Here is a 20,286-nt window from a genome sequence, read left to right on the forward strand (position 1 = left end):
CACTTCTAAAACAGAGGGATATTGTGCTTATTTGACTAAGACGAGCTACCTGCCAAAATCAGTTAATGGCTAAATCTCGCTAATACGTAGCATGACACACACATTACGGAAAAAAGTGATGGACGAGTAATATAACGTTTTTCAAAAAAAGGTTGCTTACTAATGCAAACCCACCTTCGCACAAACACACACATACACCCAGAATCGCTACCATAAAATAATGCACAAGGAATGGACTGAAACGGAATATTTTATTACTTAGTTACAGATGAGAACGTTTGAGACTCCAGGGTGAATCTTTTACATCACATTGTTTCAATTTGATCAAAAGTGCATGGAATCCGACCCCAAGGCTGAAATTTTAAAGTAATCCTTTTCATGTGTTAGTATTAGATGCGACAATCGAGAAAATTCTTGAGTATCGTGTTTAATTTTCACAAATGTAATCTGAAAATGCATTTCCTGTCATAATCCCAAATTCCCAGACAGTCCTTAAACACACTAGCAATCAGAGTCGCATGCAAGCAAGCAAAAGGCTATGGAAATACAATGTTTTTGATTCATTCATAACAGCCATAAATATTTGTGCAATACTAGTACTTTTGCCAAAAGATGGCCAAGTGACGTGAAATCAAACGCAGGTTATATGTAAAATGCATTTATATAGCACTTTTCAAGACAATGAAGACCTCCCAAAGCGCTTTACAATGTGCTTCACACTTTTCCCTTTTACACACGAACTAACCGATAGTAGCGTAAGCCATGCAAGGCAACTACCTGCTATCGGGGGCATTAAGGATTCAGTGTCTTGCCTTATAACTCGGAGGAGCCGGGAATCGAACCTGCGACCTCTTGATCCCAAGACAAGCGCTCTACCTCCTGAGCCAATGGCGCCCCCAAAAAATAAAAACAAAACAATGTCAAAAACGTAGCTTATTAAAAAGAACACTTTTGCGCAATTTATCTCTCATAATACTTGACATGAGTGTGCCTGTATCAAACGGATTGTCTCCATGATTATAAGAAATACCCTGCAACGTGACTTCGAAATACAGATTTGAGTTAGTTCATTTACTAGCTCAACTCAGAAAGGATGGAAGGCAGGTGGTGAAATAATTGTTAAGAAAAAAAAAAACTTAATGTTCAGCGCAATGCATAGTATCTTTTGTGGCAAATAATTCCTGATTTTTCTCAATAAGTGATGCTCATCAAGCATCCACAATACAAATCCACCAGATGGTTCTTAAAATTGCTCATCCTTAAGTTGAGACATTTTAGAGGACATTGTTGTGGATTAACTGTAAATCAGCAGCCTTCAAGCTGACAGTAGCCTATTGTGTGAAGACATCTGACGGGAGTCATGAGATAATGTTGTGGCAGGAAGTCACAAGCGTTTGATTAAGCGAGGGGAAAAACATCACGAGATGTTTCTGAGCACAGTGTAAAGCCCAACGTTTCTTGGACGAACTTCGAACATCGTTTGTACGTTGCTGCTCGAATGCAGTAAAGAATGTTCCCTCTTTGCCATACCTCCTCTCTGCGAATATTTTGGGGCGACGCCCAACGACGTCCTCTCCAAAATAAGTGGCGCCCATCCACAACAACATCTGCCATCCAAACCCAGTGTGAAAATAAAAGGTCAAACACATCACAAAAGGGCAACTACATTTGGCAAAATCCACTGACATTCTTTTTTTGAAGCCCTTTGAGACTATTTGTGATTAAGGGCTATACAAATAAAAATGACTTGACTTTTTAAAGTGAACATTCCCTGATATACCCATCAAAAGTCTGGTTTGAACCACAAATGCCAGAAAGAAAATGTCAGAAATGTAGTCTTGAGGTTGTCATGGAAACATAAGTTTTTCAGTACAGTTCAAGAGGCAACAAAAATGTTATCAACACATTAAATAATAATAATAATAAGAAGAATAACAATGATAAAATGACACACAAAGTAGATCCAACATTTACAGGTTAAGGAGGCTGTTTCAAGTGCTCAATAAATTGAATGTTTTAACTTGGTATTATCCACGGAGAAATGGCTTTCTTCAAAGGTTTATCATAAAAATAGTTTAATTAAAAATGTAGGAGAATAGTTTCATTTGCAGTAATTGCACCACTGTTGCTTTTGTCACCATAAACATGAGTGGTGCAACAAAATTGGACGGAAATGCTAACTTAATCTAAACATTTAAGTTTACAATTGATCCATTAGGGAAACTGCTAATAAATGGACTATTTCACAACCTTCAGCAATCTTGTTGATGTTGAATGTGGGGGAAAAACAAACAAGAAATTGCAACATAAATTGAACATTAAATAAGGCTGAGCCAGACCTTTGATCAGTGATGGACGTACATGAGGCTTAATCACAAAATATTTTAACCCTCTTCTTTTTCTGCTGCACTGAAGCCGTTCAGGGAGTCCTGCAAAAGTGAGAAGGCGGTCAAGATTTCATCGAAACACCTCGCCAAAGGACAGTTACAGAAGAAACTTATTCCAATTTGGACACATGAGCTCACCAGTCAGAGCTAAACACTCCCTGGTTGGATGGAGAAGCACAAAATTGACTTCCGAGTATCTCAGAACTATGGAATGGATGGAATGACTGCGTCCCCTTTTGGAAAGTTAACGAACATACCAAATCCCATTATGAAATCTGATAACATGAAGTTTTGAATGTAATTAAAACATCCAAGGCTATGTACGTAAATATGTCGATTGGACGGGCATTCTTAAGTACAGAACATTACGCAAATTTCTCACTTCTTTGGCTTTCTTTGGCTTGGATTCTATGGATTGTCCTTGATGTAACAAAGCCATTTTAGCAACATTCACAGAAGTTCAAGACACCCAAGGGGCATAATGGTGAGTTATGCCGGCTTTATAGTTTTCAAGTATCTCGTTTCAGCCAGATTGTGATGTTTCTCTGATAATTACATTTTGGTCATATCTTGAATCCCAAGAGTTTAAGCTTTCCAATTATAAGTGGCATGACATATTTCAGTGACTGTTGACATTATACACACGCGTATTTGAATATCAAAAGGTACCGTACATTATCAAAACTCTTCTTGTGTACCGCCTTTCTTTGTAAATATCTCTTCAATGTGGGCACATGCGGCTTATAGTTAGGTGCGACTTATGTACAAAATGGTTTTTCCTTTCAAAAAGTACTGGGTGCGGCTTATAATTAGGTTCGCCTTTACGGTAGAAAATTGACCGGAACCTTGACACAGAGGTCAGGAAGAGGCGGAGAGACTGTTTTAAGCCAATCAGAATGCAGAACACAATGCACGATTATATTCCGCAAAGTAGCAAAATCACCAAATTAAACAGCGATGAAAAAAATGAACAGCATTGATGATACAAGTGCAAATCTCGTGTAGAAGTAGAAAACTGACCTCTCTTTCTGGCAGCTCCACATTCTCTGCTGCCTCCGAAAACGGCAGGCTAGGCAAAATGGGAGTCTGGGAAGAGCGAGGATGCGGGGGATTGCCCACGCTGTAAAGTCGAGGCCGTTTGATTTGGTCGTGGCTGGACAACGGAGTGAAGCTATTTCGCCGGAAAAAAGCTGCTGGAACGTTGTCCTTCTCCCTTATCTATTCCACAAAAAAATAACAGAGAGGTCGAATGTTTAAGCACTGAAGTCTGTAGATTAGCAACCAACTACTAGACTGACTAAAAAGAAAAGCATTATGAGAGTGTGTTTTCTGCAGTTAAGACTTTGCAAAAACGATGCCAGAGTGCTTTGAAAGGAGAGTGAAATCCCAACACTGAGCTATGCTGAGAATTCTTCAAGCTTCCACTTTTGTAGGTTACGTTTGCTGCAAATTGCCCAATTCCAAAAGAGAAGAGGCTATCACAGGGGTTGGAAACGTATGGCTCGTGAGCCACATACGGCTCTTATGATGAGTAAATTTGGCTCGGAGATAAAAAAATAGGGCGACAGTAATTTTCTCTGAGACTTTCCAACTTCAGAGTATGCAAAACCAAAGCAAAACAGTAAAAGGCATGTTCAATCCAAATTATATAAGTGAAAGATTTATCTACACTTTACTCCAACAGACCCTATTTTGGTCGTACGTCTCTAAGGAATCCTTTATGGAGGATCTCATTAAACAATGTTAAGACACTTTATGATGAAAACTCACAGATCAAACTGTAAACATCCAAAAACACTAGCCAAGCACCCAGAGAAATTTGATTGGGTGAGTGGTCAGGGATGGACAATCTCTGCACATATAGCGCACTACTCTTAATACATGCAAATATTTCTCATTTGCAGTGTTTTGTGACATTTTTACAATAGACCTCTACTTGTACCTTGTTTTGAAACAATTATTACATTACCTTACTACAAAAAATTACAGCCTCAGTGATCTTAAAAGTGCTGTCCCTTATTTGAAAATGTGTTGCTCTATACTTTTTTTTTTTTTAAAGACACCTCAAAGGACGCACCCCACTTTTAACTGTTGGAGAAAGACCGATTTTAAGTGGTATATTTGTTGATATGGGACATGGGCTATTATTATATCATGAAATTTATCAAATCATCAGACGTCACATAGAGTAATAAAATGTGCTGAAGAATTTGTTTTTATTTATTTTTTGTCTGGAGAGCGGGTTTGGCGGTTTTGTTGAACTTTGTCTTAAAATATATAATGTGGTTCTCTCTCTCTCTATCCCCCGCCCCAGAAAAGAATTGAAAAAAATAGTATTGTGTATATATATATATATATATATATATATATATGAATAATTTTGCTTCGGTGATCGAGTCAAAAAGGTTCCCAACCCCTGGGCTATCAACTTCTGACACCTGGCCCAGTTCTGAAATCTGTTCGCTTGGCAAGCAGAAAAGCCAGAAGGTTGCTACAACCCTTACAAATAGTTCTCCCTCAATAAGGTGACATAGTAGCACTCACTCTGTCTCGGACTCCGGGTTGAGCATCTCACTAGAAATAACAGACAATTACAACCAAGGAGAACCAAATAAGAATATAAAAAGCAGGGATGCATATAAAAAAAGACAGCAACAGTAAATTGTGAGCTTGGGTAAAAAGAAAATAACAAAAGTCCCAAAAATCTCGAGACACATCTTACTGTGACATTTTCTCTTGTCATGTTGCAAATTTTTCAGTTAGAAGATGATTTAGAACCAAATAAAAAGAAGTGATGATGATGACGTGCAACTGATGTTTTCAAGTGGCACTTTGACGCAGGAACCTTCCCTGGATTCCCTTATCAGTTGTCATCAAACACTTACAAACAGTCTGTCCCTGTGGGTGTTCACAGCCTCCACCTTCAGGTCAAACATATCCACTTTACAACCTACACATACAACATAAAATATAACCACCAATGGATTTTTAATATGAGGTTGGGCTGACTTGACACAAGTAAGAGGACATACCGTAAGCCACAGGAGTGAGTTTGAGGACAGTGTGCAGGGGACACTTCAAGTAGGGAAGATCATCTGCAAAAAAATAAGAAAAATATTTTTTGCAAACCATCTTCTGTGCCTGGTACTAAATGACGTTTTCATACTATGATAATGCTTCCATTGGGTTGGCAAAAAACAGCCAACTTAATTTTTGTTTTCATAGTCCAAACTTGTTTCTGCTCCAAATGTGGCTCTCGTCCTATAATATATTTATAGTTGACTCTCAAATTAAGGAGAAGACTTAAAATGATTTTAAATCGGCAAGGAGAAGATAAGATGACCCGAACATCATATAAGAATTCCAATCGGTTATAAAAGCCCTCCAACAGAGCCCTTTTTTGGTCAAATCTCCTGAATTATGAAAGTAGATTCGCCCTTGAGGGTATTCAAAAAATAGCAAGATGATTGGCTGATAGGGACAATAATGTAAACAGTGCATACTAGTCAAAGTAACAAACTGGTGGCCTATGCAATACCCTTTGCAGGTGTACAATATTAAAAACAAAATAAACTTAACACAGAAGATTTCATGCACTTTTCCATTACAAATGATGCAACCATGAGCCATTTATTACATTTAATTCTTAATGACCTGTTTGTGTTACTGACCACAATTAAGGGTAAAGAACACCGTATAAAATAAATTGTTGTCCCAATTGCAGATTATTTTTCCTATTTTATTTTAAGATTTAAATGTCTTATATTTTACGTCCTCGTATATGAAGAAAACGATGATTAAAAAGTGCAAAATGATTTCTCCAATTTAACGCAAGTACACACGACAAAATAAATTCGAAGCCCATTGGCAGAAAATCTTGCTAATATTAGCTGTAATTTTTCTAGTTTTAAGATAGATTTGAAATTTGTGACTAAGTTTAATTGAAGACAGAAGATCAAAGTGGTCCTCGCAACTTTGTCTGAAACATTTCGGAATCTTGTTAAATTGTTCCTCCTCCTCGATGCTGGGCCACCCTTCCATAGGATTACAATCAACCAAGTTGAACACACTTCCAAATCAAGACTGCAGCCCATAAAAGCTACTGGAGACAAGCGACCAGTGCTTGGACGTAGATCATTTGTGGTTAGAGGAACCCAATCCACATTTGACCTGTCAAATTTGTATTATTGAATTCATCTCCTGATTTTTCCCTTATGTCCTGCTAACTCTTTGGCCTCTCATCTTGCTCCTCAACTCTCTCCTTGCCAAAGATGAATTTCTACAGACCCATACTTGCCTCACTTCGTCAGATTTTGTAAGACTTCCTATAGACTTTGGTTTCCCCATCCACATTTACACATGGTATCATTATTTCAAAAAATACGGTCCTATGATGTCTGTTTCTTGGGTGCCTGTCACATTTGCCGACTTCTACTGTCTACTGAATCGTAACATGTGGCGCGGCATTGCCGAGCATTCTACTCCAAGGGCTGGGGTTTGCTGAAACGTATGCGATACAATTGGCCATTGTAGTCCGGAGCGGGCGGCTTCACAACAGAGTGGAAAGTACTTCTACAAGCTGTTACTGGGCCTCAGAGGAATAAGAGTGCCGGGCAGGAGGGGTAGTTGGGCTCTCGAGTAGGTCTTGCCGGGTCCTTCGGACGATCGATTAGAGATGGGAGTCCTACCTCTTTTTCGGAAGGCGGCACTTTCAGCTCAGCTCAATAACAACACCAAGAACCTAGCTCAGAAAAAATGCCCGACAACGCAGGGACATTCTGCTTTTTCATTAAATAAATAATTTCTAATGCCCCTAATGCCAACTTTAACTACCACAAACGATTGGCTAAACTTATATCGGAATTACAACATACATTAAAAATTATATTTTAACAGTCGTAATTTTCTTTAATTTTATAATTTGAAAAAACACTTATAGAGTACAGTTCACTAATGTCTTATAATGTTGGTCCCCCGCATAGAGAAACTAAACTGGAAGCAACTTCCCTCCATGCAACTAAAAGACAAACTCCAACGCTATTTGAATGCTTTTCTACCTGCACTCTTGTCCAGGAAGTAGGCAAGTAAGCAGCGCATGACAGCTTGATGACAAATGACCAAAACGTTGCCCTGTCGCTCCAGTTCCATGATAACCGGCTCCAGTCGCTGTACCAGGTCTTGGTAGGACTGAAAAAGGTAAATATCACGTTCAAAGCAAGTGATATTTGATATCGACTCTATTCCACAAATAAAATGTGAAATAACCTCTCCTCCAGGATAGCGGTAGTGATACTTGTCCTGGTACCTCATGGCATATTCATCTGGGTAGGTTTCCTCAATGGCTTTGTAAGTCATCTCTTCACACACTCCCTGCAATACAAAGCAATACAACTGGAGGAACTGACGGGCAAATGATGGCACCTCCAAGACCTTGGAGAACCTACAGCGTCAATCTCGTTGAGGATCTTCCACTGCTCATAGGGAACGCCGAGCTCCTCTGCTGTTTGGATGGTGCGCCGCAGCTGACTGGTCCACACTTTCAGATCTGACAGGCGATGTTCTTCCACAAAACTTTTTAACGCTACAGAAAACTGGAGAGGAGGGTGTAAGTACAGTTAATAAATTAACATACCGTAAATTCCAGAGGACAATCCGCTACATTTTGACAACATTTTCAACACTGCTGCTTGAAATACTGTGCGGCTTATCGTCTTGTTTTTTCTGGCGGCACTAAGGAGAACCACAAGCTGCTCTTTTCCAAATCGCATGTGTTTTAAACACAAACCAAAGTGGTGACGTCTGGAAATATTTATGACGCCCTGAGAGAGAAATCCGTCCATATTTTTGCCAACATTATCTGTATAGAACATAGTGGGGGCAAAACATGAGTTTTGACAGTAATATTTACAACATACTCATGATATTTCAACTTTTTTAACCAACAAATCCATCCATCCATCAATTATCTGCACACTTATCCTCAGTAGGGTCACGGGGGTGCCGGACCCCATCCCAGCTATCTTCAGACAGTGGGCAGGGACACCCTGAACTGGTTGCCAGCCAGTTGCAGGGCACACAGGGACGGACAACTCACTCGCACCTAGGGACAATTTGGGCCAGCCCAAAAACCTAACATGCATGTTTTTGGGAATGTGGAGGGAAACCCACGCAAGCACGGGGAGAACATGAAAACTCCACACAGGAGGTTCGATCTCATGACCGCACACGCGCTAACCACTGTGCCGCCGTGCTGCTCAACAAATCCAGTTCTGAATTTATACATCCAAATTGAACACCAGTGGCAATTATGCATCAAAAATGCTACTCTCCTCTTTCCATATCATCAGCACCAATGTCAGGGTACTGAATTTTCCTCTAATCCTAAATATGTTTGCCATGGTGCTGTCGTCTCGAAATAAAGGGCTCAAATTTCATCCGAAGCAGCCCTGAAACTCACGTTTTCTTTTGGCACAGTAGTAAATATGTGTTCCTCTTTGTAATCACCATTGTAATTGGTCACATGTTCCGAGAACGAATGACATAAACAAGGCGGAGCAGATCAGAAAACGATGCAGCTGAAAACGGTTTCAGGTGTGTTGGGGCATGGCGCTGTTGGGGTTCTGCAGCCAAAGGACTCTAGTTACCCAGTTCCCCGCATATGGGATGTGCTGGGATTAAAAAGTAAGAAATGGAATGAGAATTAGTTCATTTTTATGGCTGTAGAACCCTGTGTCTTAATATCCGGTGAGGCTTGTACAAATTCATTCTTAAATTAGAGAACGGGGCATTTTATCAGGTTTGCTCTGTAGTCTGGAATCTATGCTATTTTAGATATATCACCCTAAGAATAAACAAAAAAACAACCTGTTTGCCTCTGTCTGACAGCTCAGAATCCCCACCAATACGTCCCTCCTGGTTGTGATGGCTCTCGCCATGTCGACAGATGTAGATGGAGTGGGAATGCACGTGGATGTTCATGAGGTAGTAGACGATTTTACTCTGAATGTAATCTTGCACCCTGTTGACCAGGAAACGACGACCGACATTGATGACCTGAATAAAGGACAGGTTCCTGCAAGAACAAAATAACGTCTGTGGTTTCTGCAGTCAGGAAAATAGTAAGAGAATTGAAAATAAAATCTACATAGAAAAAAAATGGAGGAGGGCTTTGTGTAATTGACCACTATTAAATGATTACTCAAACCAGCACTGCAAGAAAAAAATCTCATCCCATTGGCAGATGATTTTACTCTTTTCAAGACTATAAGGTGCACCCGAAAAACAAAAATTTGCCCGAAATTCCAAAGTGCACTTTATAGACCTGATATATCAGGTACAGTAAATACATTCAGGAATGCATGTGGGTTAACCATCTATGAATGAATCCAGTTAATGTAGTTGCAAAAACAGATTTCCCAATATTTATGTACTAATAAATAAGTGTTAAAGGGTGGCACGGCAGCAGAAGGGCTCGCCAGCCACGGCGCAGTTCTAAGGTCGTGGGATCAAATCCAGCTACCAGCCTGAGTGAGTTGTCTGTCTCTGTGTGCCCTGCGACTGGCTGGCAACCAGCTCAGGGTGTCCCCTGCCCACTGCCTGAAGATAGCTGGGATGGGGTCCGGCACCCCCGTGACCCTACTGAGGATAAGCGTGCAGATAATTGATGGATGGATGGATTTGTTGGTTAAAAAAATTGAAATTTCATGAGTATGTTGTAAATATTACTGTCAAAACTCATGTTTTGCCTGAAGATAGCTGGGATGGGCTCCAGCACCCCCCACGACTCTGAGGCTAAGCAGTGCAGATGATGGATGGATGGAAATAAGCGTTCATTATTTTCTTTCTTTTTTTTTAAATGCTACCCTTTCTCTTATTACAATTTTAATTTTATGTGCCTTGTAGTCCTATATGCCTTATACAGTGGTACCTTTACTTAATAAAATGAATTTGTTCTGGGAGTAGCTTCGTAACCTGAAAACCTCAAAAACAGAGACATATTTTGTATGTAAATGCCCAACTCCGTTCCAAGCCCCCCAAAAGTACAGTACATTGTTTTAATCAATCAGAACATAAAACAAATACATATTAAGATAAGATTACTGCATAATACACATAAAAAGAAAGGCACATCATGTAAAAACAACTAAGAATAAAGGACATAATCAAAATATTAATTCATCTTCTTGCCTCGTGTTTATTGAAAAGAGTTTTGACAATCCGTCCGAAATGCGCCAAGTAGACGTAGCTATAGCCTGACTTGTCAACACTTTTTCCGGGTGATTCCTTTCCACAAATTCCGAGACTTCATGGAGTTTTGCTAAAATGCCTTTAATTTGGACTCATTGAATGATGGCTGCGTCCTCCTCCCCCTACTATCTTGCTGGATATTCTCCTCTTCTCTGAAGTTAGAGCTGCGACGGTGACACAAAGAGCATGCTGGGAGCACGCATGTACACTGGGCTGCCAGGCAGATTCAAAGCTATAGCAAGAAACTGGGAGCAGCAAACAGCATATGCGTACTCTACTGTATTTTTTTACTTCGGATCTAGAGGCAATATTTTCCCGTCAGGTACTTTGTAACCTGTATATGCCAAAAATATCAAAAGGAATATATTAAGGGTGTGCCTTATGGCCCAGAAAATACGGTACATTCTCGTTCTTACTTTTAAGATATCTTGACCTGTTTCTCTAACAAAACGAGCAAAATCATTCCTGAAATTAAGAAAAAAATCTTCTCCATCCAAAAACTAAGCACAGAAAATGACCAAAACAATTGAATGAAACACAATGTTGACTATTATGCAGTTTGTGGCACATAGCAAGCTTTTTCCCAATTTGAGTATTAATTTCCTAATCTTGGTAAAAATAGTTTCACTCAAGGCTAACACATAAACCTTCCTTTTAGTCATCATCCTTCAGATCTCCTCTTTCTTCCACTTAGTCGCTTTACTTCCACATCCTCTCACATTTAGTGACCCTAGAACTAGGGTTTGCGAGACCTTTCGGTCTCCCGCCCCACTTTCTTTGCCTTGCTGTCTCTTAGGGAGTAGAGATAGAGAGGAGAGGATCCCCAGTCGCCTCGCTCCCTCCACTTTCACTCTTACGACACACAGCGGACTACGGTGGGAGAATTATCTTCCCTCTCACGAGGAGAGGGCTCCTCACCACAGGAAGTACAAAAATAGTCCTTAAAATGAGTGGAGTTATATAGGGAATAGTGTATCCAATACTCTTTATAATGTTCAGGATGATTAGTCTCATGGACAAATGGAGAAAAAAAGTTTAAAATATCATGAAATAAGAAACGTTTCTGCTATTTGGCAAAGCCTTCATTCTTGCCGTATACCAATGGCTCACTTGAGTCGTCAACTCCCTCTGTTGGCCACTATATGAAATGACCATTATTTTTAATCCCAAGTGAATAAAACAGCTAAGGAAATAATTGCATAATTCCAAGGCACAGATTACGTTCACAATCTTACTTGTCATGTTCATCTGGATCCAAAGGCTGGTAAGTTACTTTATAACACTCGATCCTTTTGATAAAATCGCCCATGACACTTTCCCTATCCCTCTCTGGGTAGTCTGGACTGGAAACTTTGACGTCCTGTTTAAAAAAAAAAATGATAGCTTAATTTTAACTTGACAATTGCGAGGCGCACCAAAGTGAAAATGTGGTTGTTTTGTGAGTGTGTGTGTATTTTATTAAATTTTTAGAATTTCGCATGAATTACCAGGATGTTTGCAGCAATGACATCTGGATCATCACATATAGATTCTACAAAGAATACCTGAAACAAATGAATACATACATATCATACATATTTCATTAAACTGACTATCTGTATTTTGCTAGACTTGGAATGTTTTGACCTTGTATGAATTATCCTTTGCAAAGTCAAGAATGAGCTCCCGCCTCTCCCTGGTGGTGTTGGTAGCATCAAATACCTGTCATAAAAAAGAAGGCTTTAGAGCATGTCAGGAGAAACCTGAGACTTAAAGAGTCGGCTATTGTTTTCTTACAGCAATCTGCCCTCCTTCCTCGTTTAGGTAGACCTTGACATCTTGCAGTGCCACTATGGCACATTGTCTGTTTAAATAAAGTTACTTTAATGTCACAATGTTGGCACGGTCTTGCTAGTTAACATTTAACTGGGCCAGTCTTACTCACTTTCTTATTTGCATGGCTTCTTCGTTGTCATGTCTGAAAAAGTCATAAGACTTGTACGACTTGACGGCTTTTCTCCTATAAACTCCGAGGTTGAATACTGTAGGGAAACCAAACCATTATGTCATTTTAACTGCGCCCTTAAAACCAGTTTGCCCGCATTCCAAAAGTGAAGCTGTGTTTATAGGGACACAATCACATGCAGTACAAGATCTAAAAGAAAAACATCTTGGAGCATTACGGTTGATAACAGTTTACAACAAGCAGGTTACGAATATAAGAGCACAACCTGAGAAGAAAGGCAAAATGACATTGAATGTTTGGACACTATTCTAGGATTGTTTGTAACAATACTTTCTTGAGTCGTTTAATACAGTAAGGGTAACTTTGGAGGCGTCACTCGGTAGACAGTTTTGCTCAATGACAATCGATCTGGAATGATTTGAAAGGAAACGACATATCTTAATCAGTGTCTGAAACTCATGACAAAAATTTACCGGACACCAGGGCAGACAACTCTGAAAAGTTGACTGCCCAGCCATAAAGATGCCTGCCCCATTTTTCCACAACTTGAAACGCAATAAGACGACTGATTGCAAAAACCCCGTTGTTGCAAAGTATTTAGGATTGATAATAAGAATGTATAACAGAACGACACTTTAAAATTAAGTTTATTATAAATCTACTTATAACATTTATTGCATGTATATGACATCGCCGTTGTCCATCTGCCATCAAAATGTACCTGTATTTACTCATCTTCATTAATGCAATGTTAGCGTTGCGTCGTCTGCTACAAGCCACGTGAACTCCTCTTTCCATGATGCTTTTCATGTACGTTTACGTTTTGTAGCGTCATCAATCTTGTTAGCTTGTTTTGAATATTTCTCCTAGGGCTGATTCCTAACCACTTATCAATTTTTCTTGTGTTCTCTGTGCGTCACTTTGGAAAATGATAAGCTAATGCCCGACCTTATAACGCTCGGGAAAGTCCGGAAGCACAAAGTTATTCGATGTAGTCTTCTGATTGGCTGCCGAGTATGCAAAGTGCCAAACGAACCAAAATTTCCAAACCGAACGAAGATTTCGAAATCGGAATAAAGCAAACGCTTGATTTAAAAAAATAAATAAAATAAAAACGAATTTTTTTTTTTTCTTGAAAAAGTTGTCGGACACCCGGGCAGAGACGTTGTGTAAGTTGTACGCCCGACATAAAAGATGCATGCCCCGGGCGTCCGGGCAGACGTTATTTCAGACACTGCTTAATGAAGTGATTCAGTTTTTGGAATTGTTTTGTACTATATTACCAACTTTGTAGTTGTTTTTTAAAAAAAAAACTAATTTGGGGCAGTTGTTGTTTCAAAACAAATTACTTTTTGTGTAAGTTATTTAATAAACAAAAGCAACTTTGGGGAGGTATTTCTTTTCTTCCAGAACAACGCTGAAAGTAAGGTCAAATTAACCCAAGAAATGAATCGGCCCACGCTTGATCAGAATTGAGTCATTTTTGACCCAGTAGCTTTAGAGTACACAATGAACGATAATTTAATATGCTGTTGAGGAAAAGAAGCAAACAGAAGGTTTTGGTTGACGACCTGGAATTTTTTGGGTGCTTGGTATCTCTAACCTTAACAAGGGCCAATACAGCTTGAAATAAGGTTAGTCTGACAGCAAATATTTAGTCAGTACTATCTATGATGGGCCACTGCAAAAAGGAGGCAAGGTATAAATGCCCTGGGGTCGTTTTTTGGCTTCTTGCTATTTGACATCACGACTCAAGTAAATCCCAACGATCTTTTATTATTGATCAGTCAATTTTGAGAATTGACTCGAGCAACTCAGACAAGGTAAGGTAAGGCAAGGTAAGACAGTCAAGCCCTAATTAGCTCTTTTAAGAAAGTCCAACAAGAATGTGGAAGGTTAATCTTGAGTAATAAAACACTGACAATACCAGATTCTTTCGGTTTCTGTTTTCAAAATCATTACCATTAATAGGTCCAACATCAGGTTTGTTACTTATGGTATTATATGGTGTAGGACAGTGTTTCTCAACTGGTAGGTCGCAACCCAAAAGTGGGTTGCAGACCTGTTTTCAATGCCCATTTTGCACATCTGGTTAGCTACTCCTCTTGCACTATCGGCACTATGGTATGGTAAAATACTATACGTAGCCATAATACAATACAACTTTTACTTATATCTGTACATTCGAGGAAACTGTGCGGGTCAGATGTATCGACATTTCGTTCTGTATACACGTGTACTAGAATGACAATAAAGTAGATCTGAATCTGAATCTGACTTTGCTTTGCCAAAATAATGCCCAGAATAATAATAACTGAGGGTTAGCACGGTGGCGCAGTGGTAAGGTTGTGAGATGAGACCTACTGTGTGGAGTTTGCATGTTCTCCCCGTGCTTGCCTGGGTTTCTGATGGGCACTCCGGTTTCCTCCCACATTCCAAAAACATGCATGTTAGGTTAATTGGCCGGTCCAAATTGTCCCTCGGTGTGAATGAGCGAGTGAGTTGTCTGTCCCTGTGTGCCCTGCGACTGGCTGGCAACCGGATCAGGGTGTCCCCTCCCCACTGCCCGAGGATGGCTGGGATGGGCTCAAGCACCCCCGCGACCCTACTGAGGATAACCGGTGCAGATAATGGATCATAATGGATGGGTCAATTCCACTCGTAAACAGGAGGTTGTGATAATGCGCCACAAACCTGAGTTGACACCCGCTATGTTGACCATTGCGAAGCAGATACAGCGAAGAATATGAGATCCGAATTTTATTATTTTCAAGACAAAAGCATCAGTGTGTTTGTTTAACGAGGTGCCGCCACATAATAGCATGAAAGCGTCAAGCGGAATTTGTAAACAACACAACTGTTGAGTACGTCGGAAGACGACATCGAAAAGTGGCTCAGTCCATGCTCGAACCAAGAACAGTCACTTGGTGCATCTTACCAGGTGATACAACGTGTTGCAAAGATTAAAGAGCCCCACATCTTTGCTGAGGACTCCATCTAACCTGCAGTTATGGACATGGTCGGAGAGGTTTCCGATCAATCTGCAGATTGAAATCTATAAAACGATACTGCTGTCAAACAACACCATAAGTCGGAGTACAGCTTCAATTAAAGCAGGCGGTCATTTTGCTTTACAAATGGGTCAATCTCCTTGACATAACAAAGCCGTTTTACTTGTTGTAAAGTCCCTGTCTCACACATGCCCACCTGCACAAGAGGGCTCGTTATTACTACAACTGCAGAACACATTTTCCACTCTGGAGTCATATTTGAGTCCAGTCGGCTTAAGCTGGGACATGTCCGTCGGTATCACAACTGACGGTGTTGCCTTCACGACAGGGAAAAATGTCACTCAATACTTAATTACCGAGCCTTTGTTGATGCCACTCCTCGGCTATTGAATCAGATCCCTGTCAAGATGCGTCTCATTTCTGACCTAGGCCTCTTAAAGAGGAGGAACACTTGAAGCGCATCTTCCAAAAGTAAGTTAAACTCAACCTTATCTGTATAGAGCATATTATTTTACGAAATGTCTATGTTTTAGTAGTTACTTATAAAAGCCTTAAACATACAAAATATAGCACTGAAGCAACATACGAACAAATTGATCTGGACGATCGTTTTTAAGTAGGGCAGAATCTGTATTTTTAGGGGCCTGCAGATACAGTAGTTACCCTCACTTTCTATATTTATAAATGACTGTATAAGATTATATATAAAGTATTATCATATCATTTCATATAATTTTATGTATGGATAACATTACCAATTGGATTTTTCCAAATCACCAGAGCAAATTAGTGTTTCACCATGTTTGAATGACTCGATACCAACCTTTAGTCGGCACACCAATCCAATTGAGGTAGCGGGTCAGCTTTTTAGACATGTAGGTTTTCCCCCGAGCAGGCAACCCAATCATCACAATCACCGTTGGGGAATTGGTCATATAGGAGGCCCAAGCTGCAAAAACAGTATGTTACTCTTAATCATACGCAAAAGCACACTCAATTGGACTTTGATTTAATATTTTGCATTTCTAATCAATAAATGTTGTTCAAGCATAAAAATAAGATAGAGATCATAAATGGTTTTAATATACTTAGCTTAGTGATAGACTTGTTTTTAAGGAAGTAAGGAATTCCATCCATATTTATATAATTATTGTTTTGTTCAGCTGAGCATATCTCTAGGTCTGCTTAGGGAAAACACAAACCAGTACTTTGGTACCACATTTAGATTAATGTTTCACTGGCATTGCCGGTTATTTTTTTTTTCAACCAATAGGTTGGGCGACAGTTCAGCTCAGGTTAATAAAAAACACACCAAGGTTTAAATATGTAATCTCCGGTTTCATAATGGAAAGAAGCAAATACCTGACAAGACCAGACCTGACCCTAATCCTTAAATAAACCATAATGCTAATGTTTACGATCTATTAAAAAGTCTCCTTTCTTGTGGCGTTGAATGACTTGTAACATTTTACCTGGGTTACTATACAACTGTGAAAAGCTAATACTAACAGAACCTGAAGCGAGTCTAGATTTCACAGAGAAAAAGACCCAACTCACAGCACTTTTTTTCGGTTCTTTTGGACTCCAGTGATCCGTCTGCCATGTCTGCTGGTCTATGATTTCGGGCAGCGACGACGAACGAGATGCCTGGTAATCCTTGGTGACTGTCACAATCAAGTCAGCATCTTTCTACGGGAATCTGGCTGAGATGGGCATCCACTATTCTGAAAATGCAAGAGAAATTAAAGCATTGTTGGAAACTATTGACACTGCGAATAGGGCACATTGACGAAACATTAAGTATTCCGCTTATAATGAAGGGGAAATATCGTCCATCATATTTTCGTGTAATAATGTATTACAAAGAGTTAAAATTTAAGCAATTCACACAACAATTTTAGTGAAACTTGTCACATGACTAGAAACTATAACATATAGAGACAAGTGCATGGCGATGGGTGTGCTTTCTGCCCGAGACTTCAAGAGTTCGGTTATTTCAGTTTTTTTCAACATTAGGGTCCAAAAGACAGAGTTTGTTATTTCAATGTAATAAAGAATAAACTTTGTAAACTCACCGACTGTAAGACAGGTGTCGAGCAATGTTCTTTTCTCCTTTGTTCAACCTTGTTCGCATCAGTTGCTGACACCTTCCTGCCTCTTCGGGCTCCTCTTCCCGGTGTCTTAGCAGGAAGCGTAGCCTGCTCAAGTTCCCAACAACAGCGACTACAACATCCGTCAGAATTTTCAGAGTAAAACGTGAAGGCGCGAGACATCGTGGGTACTCATTCGAATTGTCGGCCAGGGAGCGCCCGAGAGCTACATTTTTTTAGTGTTGATGATAGGCTGAGGATAATGACTGACGTTTACAACAAATCGGTGTTTCAACCTTTCTTGAGTCAGGGCAGACTTTATTTAATAAAAGATACCAGGCATACCAAATATTAGATGATAAGAATAATAGTTCCAGGCCCCAATTTTCTGTCTTTCCTTCCTTCCTTATCTCCTTCCTTCCTTCCTTCCTTCCTTCCTTCCTTCCTTCCTTCCTTCCTTCCTTCCTTCCTTCCTTCCTTCCTTCCTTCCTTCCTTCCTTTCTTTCTTTCTTTCTTTGTTTCTTTCTTTCTTTCTTTCTTCCTCCCTCCCTCCCTTCCTTCCATCCATCTATCCATCCATCCATCCATCCTGCCTTCCTGCCTGCCTTTCTTCCTGCCCGTCTGCCTGCCTGCCTTCCTTCCTTCCTTCCTTCCTTCCTTCCTTCCATCCATCCATCCATCCATCCATTCTGCCTTGCTGCCTGCCTGCGTGCCTGCCTGCCTTTCTTCTTCCCTTCTTTCCTTCCTTCCTTCCTTCCTTCCTTCCTTCCTTCCTTCCTTCCTTCCTTCCTTCCTTTCTTCCTTCCTTCCTTCCTTCCTTCCTTCCTTCCTTCTTTCCTTCCTTCCTTTCTTCCCTACCGTCCGTCTTTCTTTCTTTCTTTCTTTCTTTCTTTCTTGCATTCCTTCAATCATGCATTCCTTCATTTATTCATTCATACATTTCTTAAAGGTTAATTTATCATGCTGCCTTATCATTTGTGGTCATTGTGTTATTGTGGTTTTCATTTTGGTTAATTCTGCTGTAATTTTGGATTTAACTACATTTCCACCAGTTTTTCAGGCTAAACTTTATTCAATATGTCACGAACCGGAACAGGAAGAGGACCCAAATGCGTGACGTTTCTCACACAAGCTTTATTTTACGGGAAATGGGGCAGTCATGCACGTTAACCCAAACGCCAGTGATTCGGCGATCATTGGGCGGAAGACATAAGGCAGCAGTCTGGCGTGGAATGACAGGAAGCCAGAGGCTAACGAGATTGATACCACTTGCACGAGCAGATATGTCAGATGGGGTCGATACCGGACAGGACGAGACAGACAGGATTGATATCAGGCACTGGAGACTGGAGTCCGATAAAAAGCAGGACAGGATAGACGGAAACGATACCAGACACTGGAATCAAAATTAAACAGGACAAACTAGACGGGAATGCTACCAGACACAGGAAATCGATATCAAACAGAACAAAATAGCCGTAACGATACTGGAGATCGATATTAAACTGGACGAAGTAGACGGGAACGATACCGGACAGGAAACACAAGCAGGAAACCGGACGGAGTCAAAACACACCTCTTGCAGAGGTTCGTTGACGGACTGACAAAGGGTGAGTGAGAGCACTGAGCTTAAATAGGAAGGAAGCCAATCAGTCAGCTGGCGCCAAACAGGCGGGGCCAATTGGACGCCATGGACAACCGTGACACAATATTGTTTTTTTTAGAAAAACATCAAAATGATAGTTTAAAACGAGCAAAACATGTTTTGCCAGTGGGAAAAAAACAAAAAAATATCTTAATAGGTTCTAACTTGATTTTGTTGATATAAGAAAAATGCTGATTATAATCATCAAACAAGTATCAAACAAAATAAGTTATTAAATATATTTTTCTGTACAATAACGCTATAATGCTTATCAATATTTGGCAATACAGTAGTTACTATATTTGTAAGAAACAAAATGTTACAGAGAACTGTCAAACAAATCCTGTAAAAATAATTGTAAAAAAAATAATAATTCCTGGTGTCTGAGGCGGTCGGTCAAGCATGGATTTGCTCCCTCTTTTAGCCACGGGCAGTCCCAAAAGGAGCGTTTAAGTACTCCAAAAGCAATCAGTCCAATGCGTCTCAGCCGGTGTCAAGGGGCGGGGCCAGCTGGGCGCCATGACAACCGTGCAGGACATGGCAGCTCCCTCATATCTTTCAGATTTAATTTCCCCTATGGTTCCTGTCTGGAGCCTTCGCTATGAAAACGCTGGTCTACTGGTGTTCCAAAGAGCCAAGAAGAGATCCACAGGTCCAAGAGCGTTCTCCATTCGGGTCCCGGTGCTGTGAAATGCTCTTCTTTGATCCGCAACCTCAGAGGAAATGTTTGAATCCAAGTTTAAAACACACTTCTATTCTATAACATTCGAATAACCTATAATTCATGTTGATAATATATGTGTATTATTTGTTATTGCAACCTCCATTGCAGCCTGGTCATCCTCATGTTTAGGTTTTTGAGTTTTTCTTTGCCGTCACGTAGGTCTTAGATCAGGGGGATGGTGTCATAATAGTCGGTGGTTTGCAATAATCTGTGGTCTGTGCAGCCCTTTGAGACTTT

The 20,286-nt window shown here is 40.1% G+C and overlaps 1 protein-coding gene across 2 annotated transcripts; it reads right to left on the reverse strand.

Annotated features, from left to right (window-relative positions):
* Nucleotides 1–232: 232 nt before the first annotated feature.
* LOC148368728 (6-phosphofructo-2-kinase/fructose-2,6-bisphosphatase 2-like) lies at nt 233–17,803 on the reverse strand. 2 transcript variants are annotated; one of them, XM_088330760.1, is made up of 16 exons: nt 17,666–17,803; nt 17,148–17,314; nt 16,414–16,539; nt 12,559–12,655; nt 12,411–12,477; nt 12,261–12,335; nt 12,122–12,178; nt 11,870–11,994; nt 9,252–9,459; nt 7,832–7,978; nt 7,653–7,757; nt 7,445–7,574; nt 5,420–5,482; nt 5,273–5,337; nt 3,408–3,605; nt 233–2,429 (listed from the first exon to the last, which is right to left on the reverse strand). In XM_088330760.1, exons 2-16 carry the CDS (start codon nt 17,191–17,193, stop codon nt 2,385–2,387), a joined length of 1,554 nt encoding a protein of 517 aa, XP_088186886.1. In that variant the 5' UTR covers nt 17,194–17,314; nt 17,666–17,803; the 3' UTR covers nt 233–2,384. The 2 variants fall into 2 exon arrangements, with proteins under 2 accessions (XP_088186886.1, XP_088186887.1); XM_088330761.1 differs by lacking the exon at nt 233–2,429 and adding an exon at nt 4,932–4,961 and having other exon boundaries at nt 3,461–3,605.
* Between the last annotated feature and the right edge of the window lie 2,483 nt (nt 17,804–20,286).

Source organism: Urocampus carinirostris, chromosome 3 (assembly GCF_059441175.1).
Source record: "Urocampus carinirostris isolate Australia breed hairy pipefish chromosome 3, RoL_Ucar_1.0, whole genome shotgun sequence".
NCBI lineage: Eukaryota > Metazoa > Chordata > Actinopteri > Syngnathiformes > Syngnathidae > Urocampus > Urocampus carinirostris.

What these genes read in the sequence shown, in the direction of transcription:
- LOC148368728 (XM_088330760.1), bottom strand. Translation starts at nt 17,193, where the DNA reads ATGGCAGACGGATCACTGGAGTCCAAAAGAACCGAAAAAAAGTGCT. An exon ending in TGTCAGACAGAGGCAAACAG is followed by an intron (nt 7,979 to 9,251) that starts GTTGTTTTTTTG and finishes CCTCCTCTCCAG; the next exon opens with TTTTCTGTAGCGTTAAAAAG. An exon ending in CTTCCTGGACAAGAGTGCAG is followed by an intron (nt 5,483 to 7,444) that starts GTAGAAAAGCAT and finishes ATTTTTTTGCAG; the next exon opens with ATGATCTTCCCTACTTGAAG.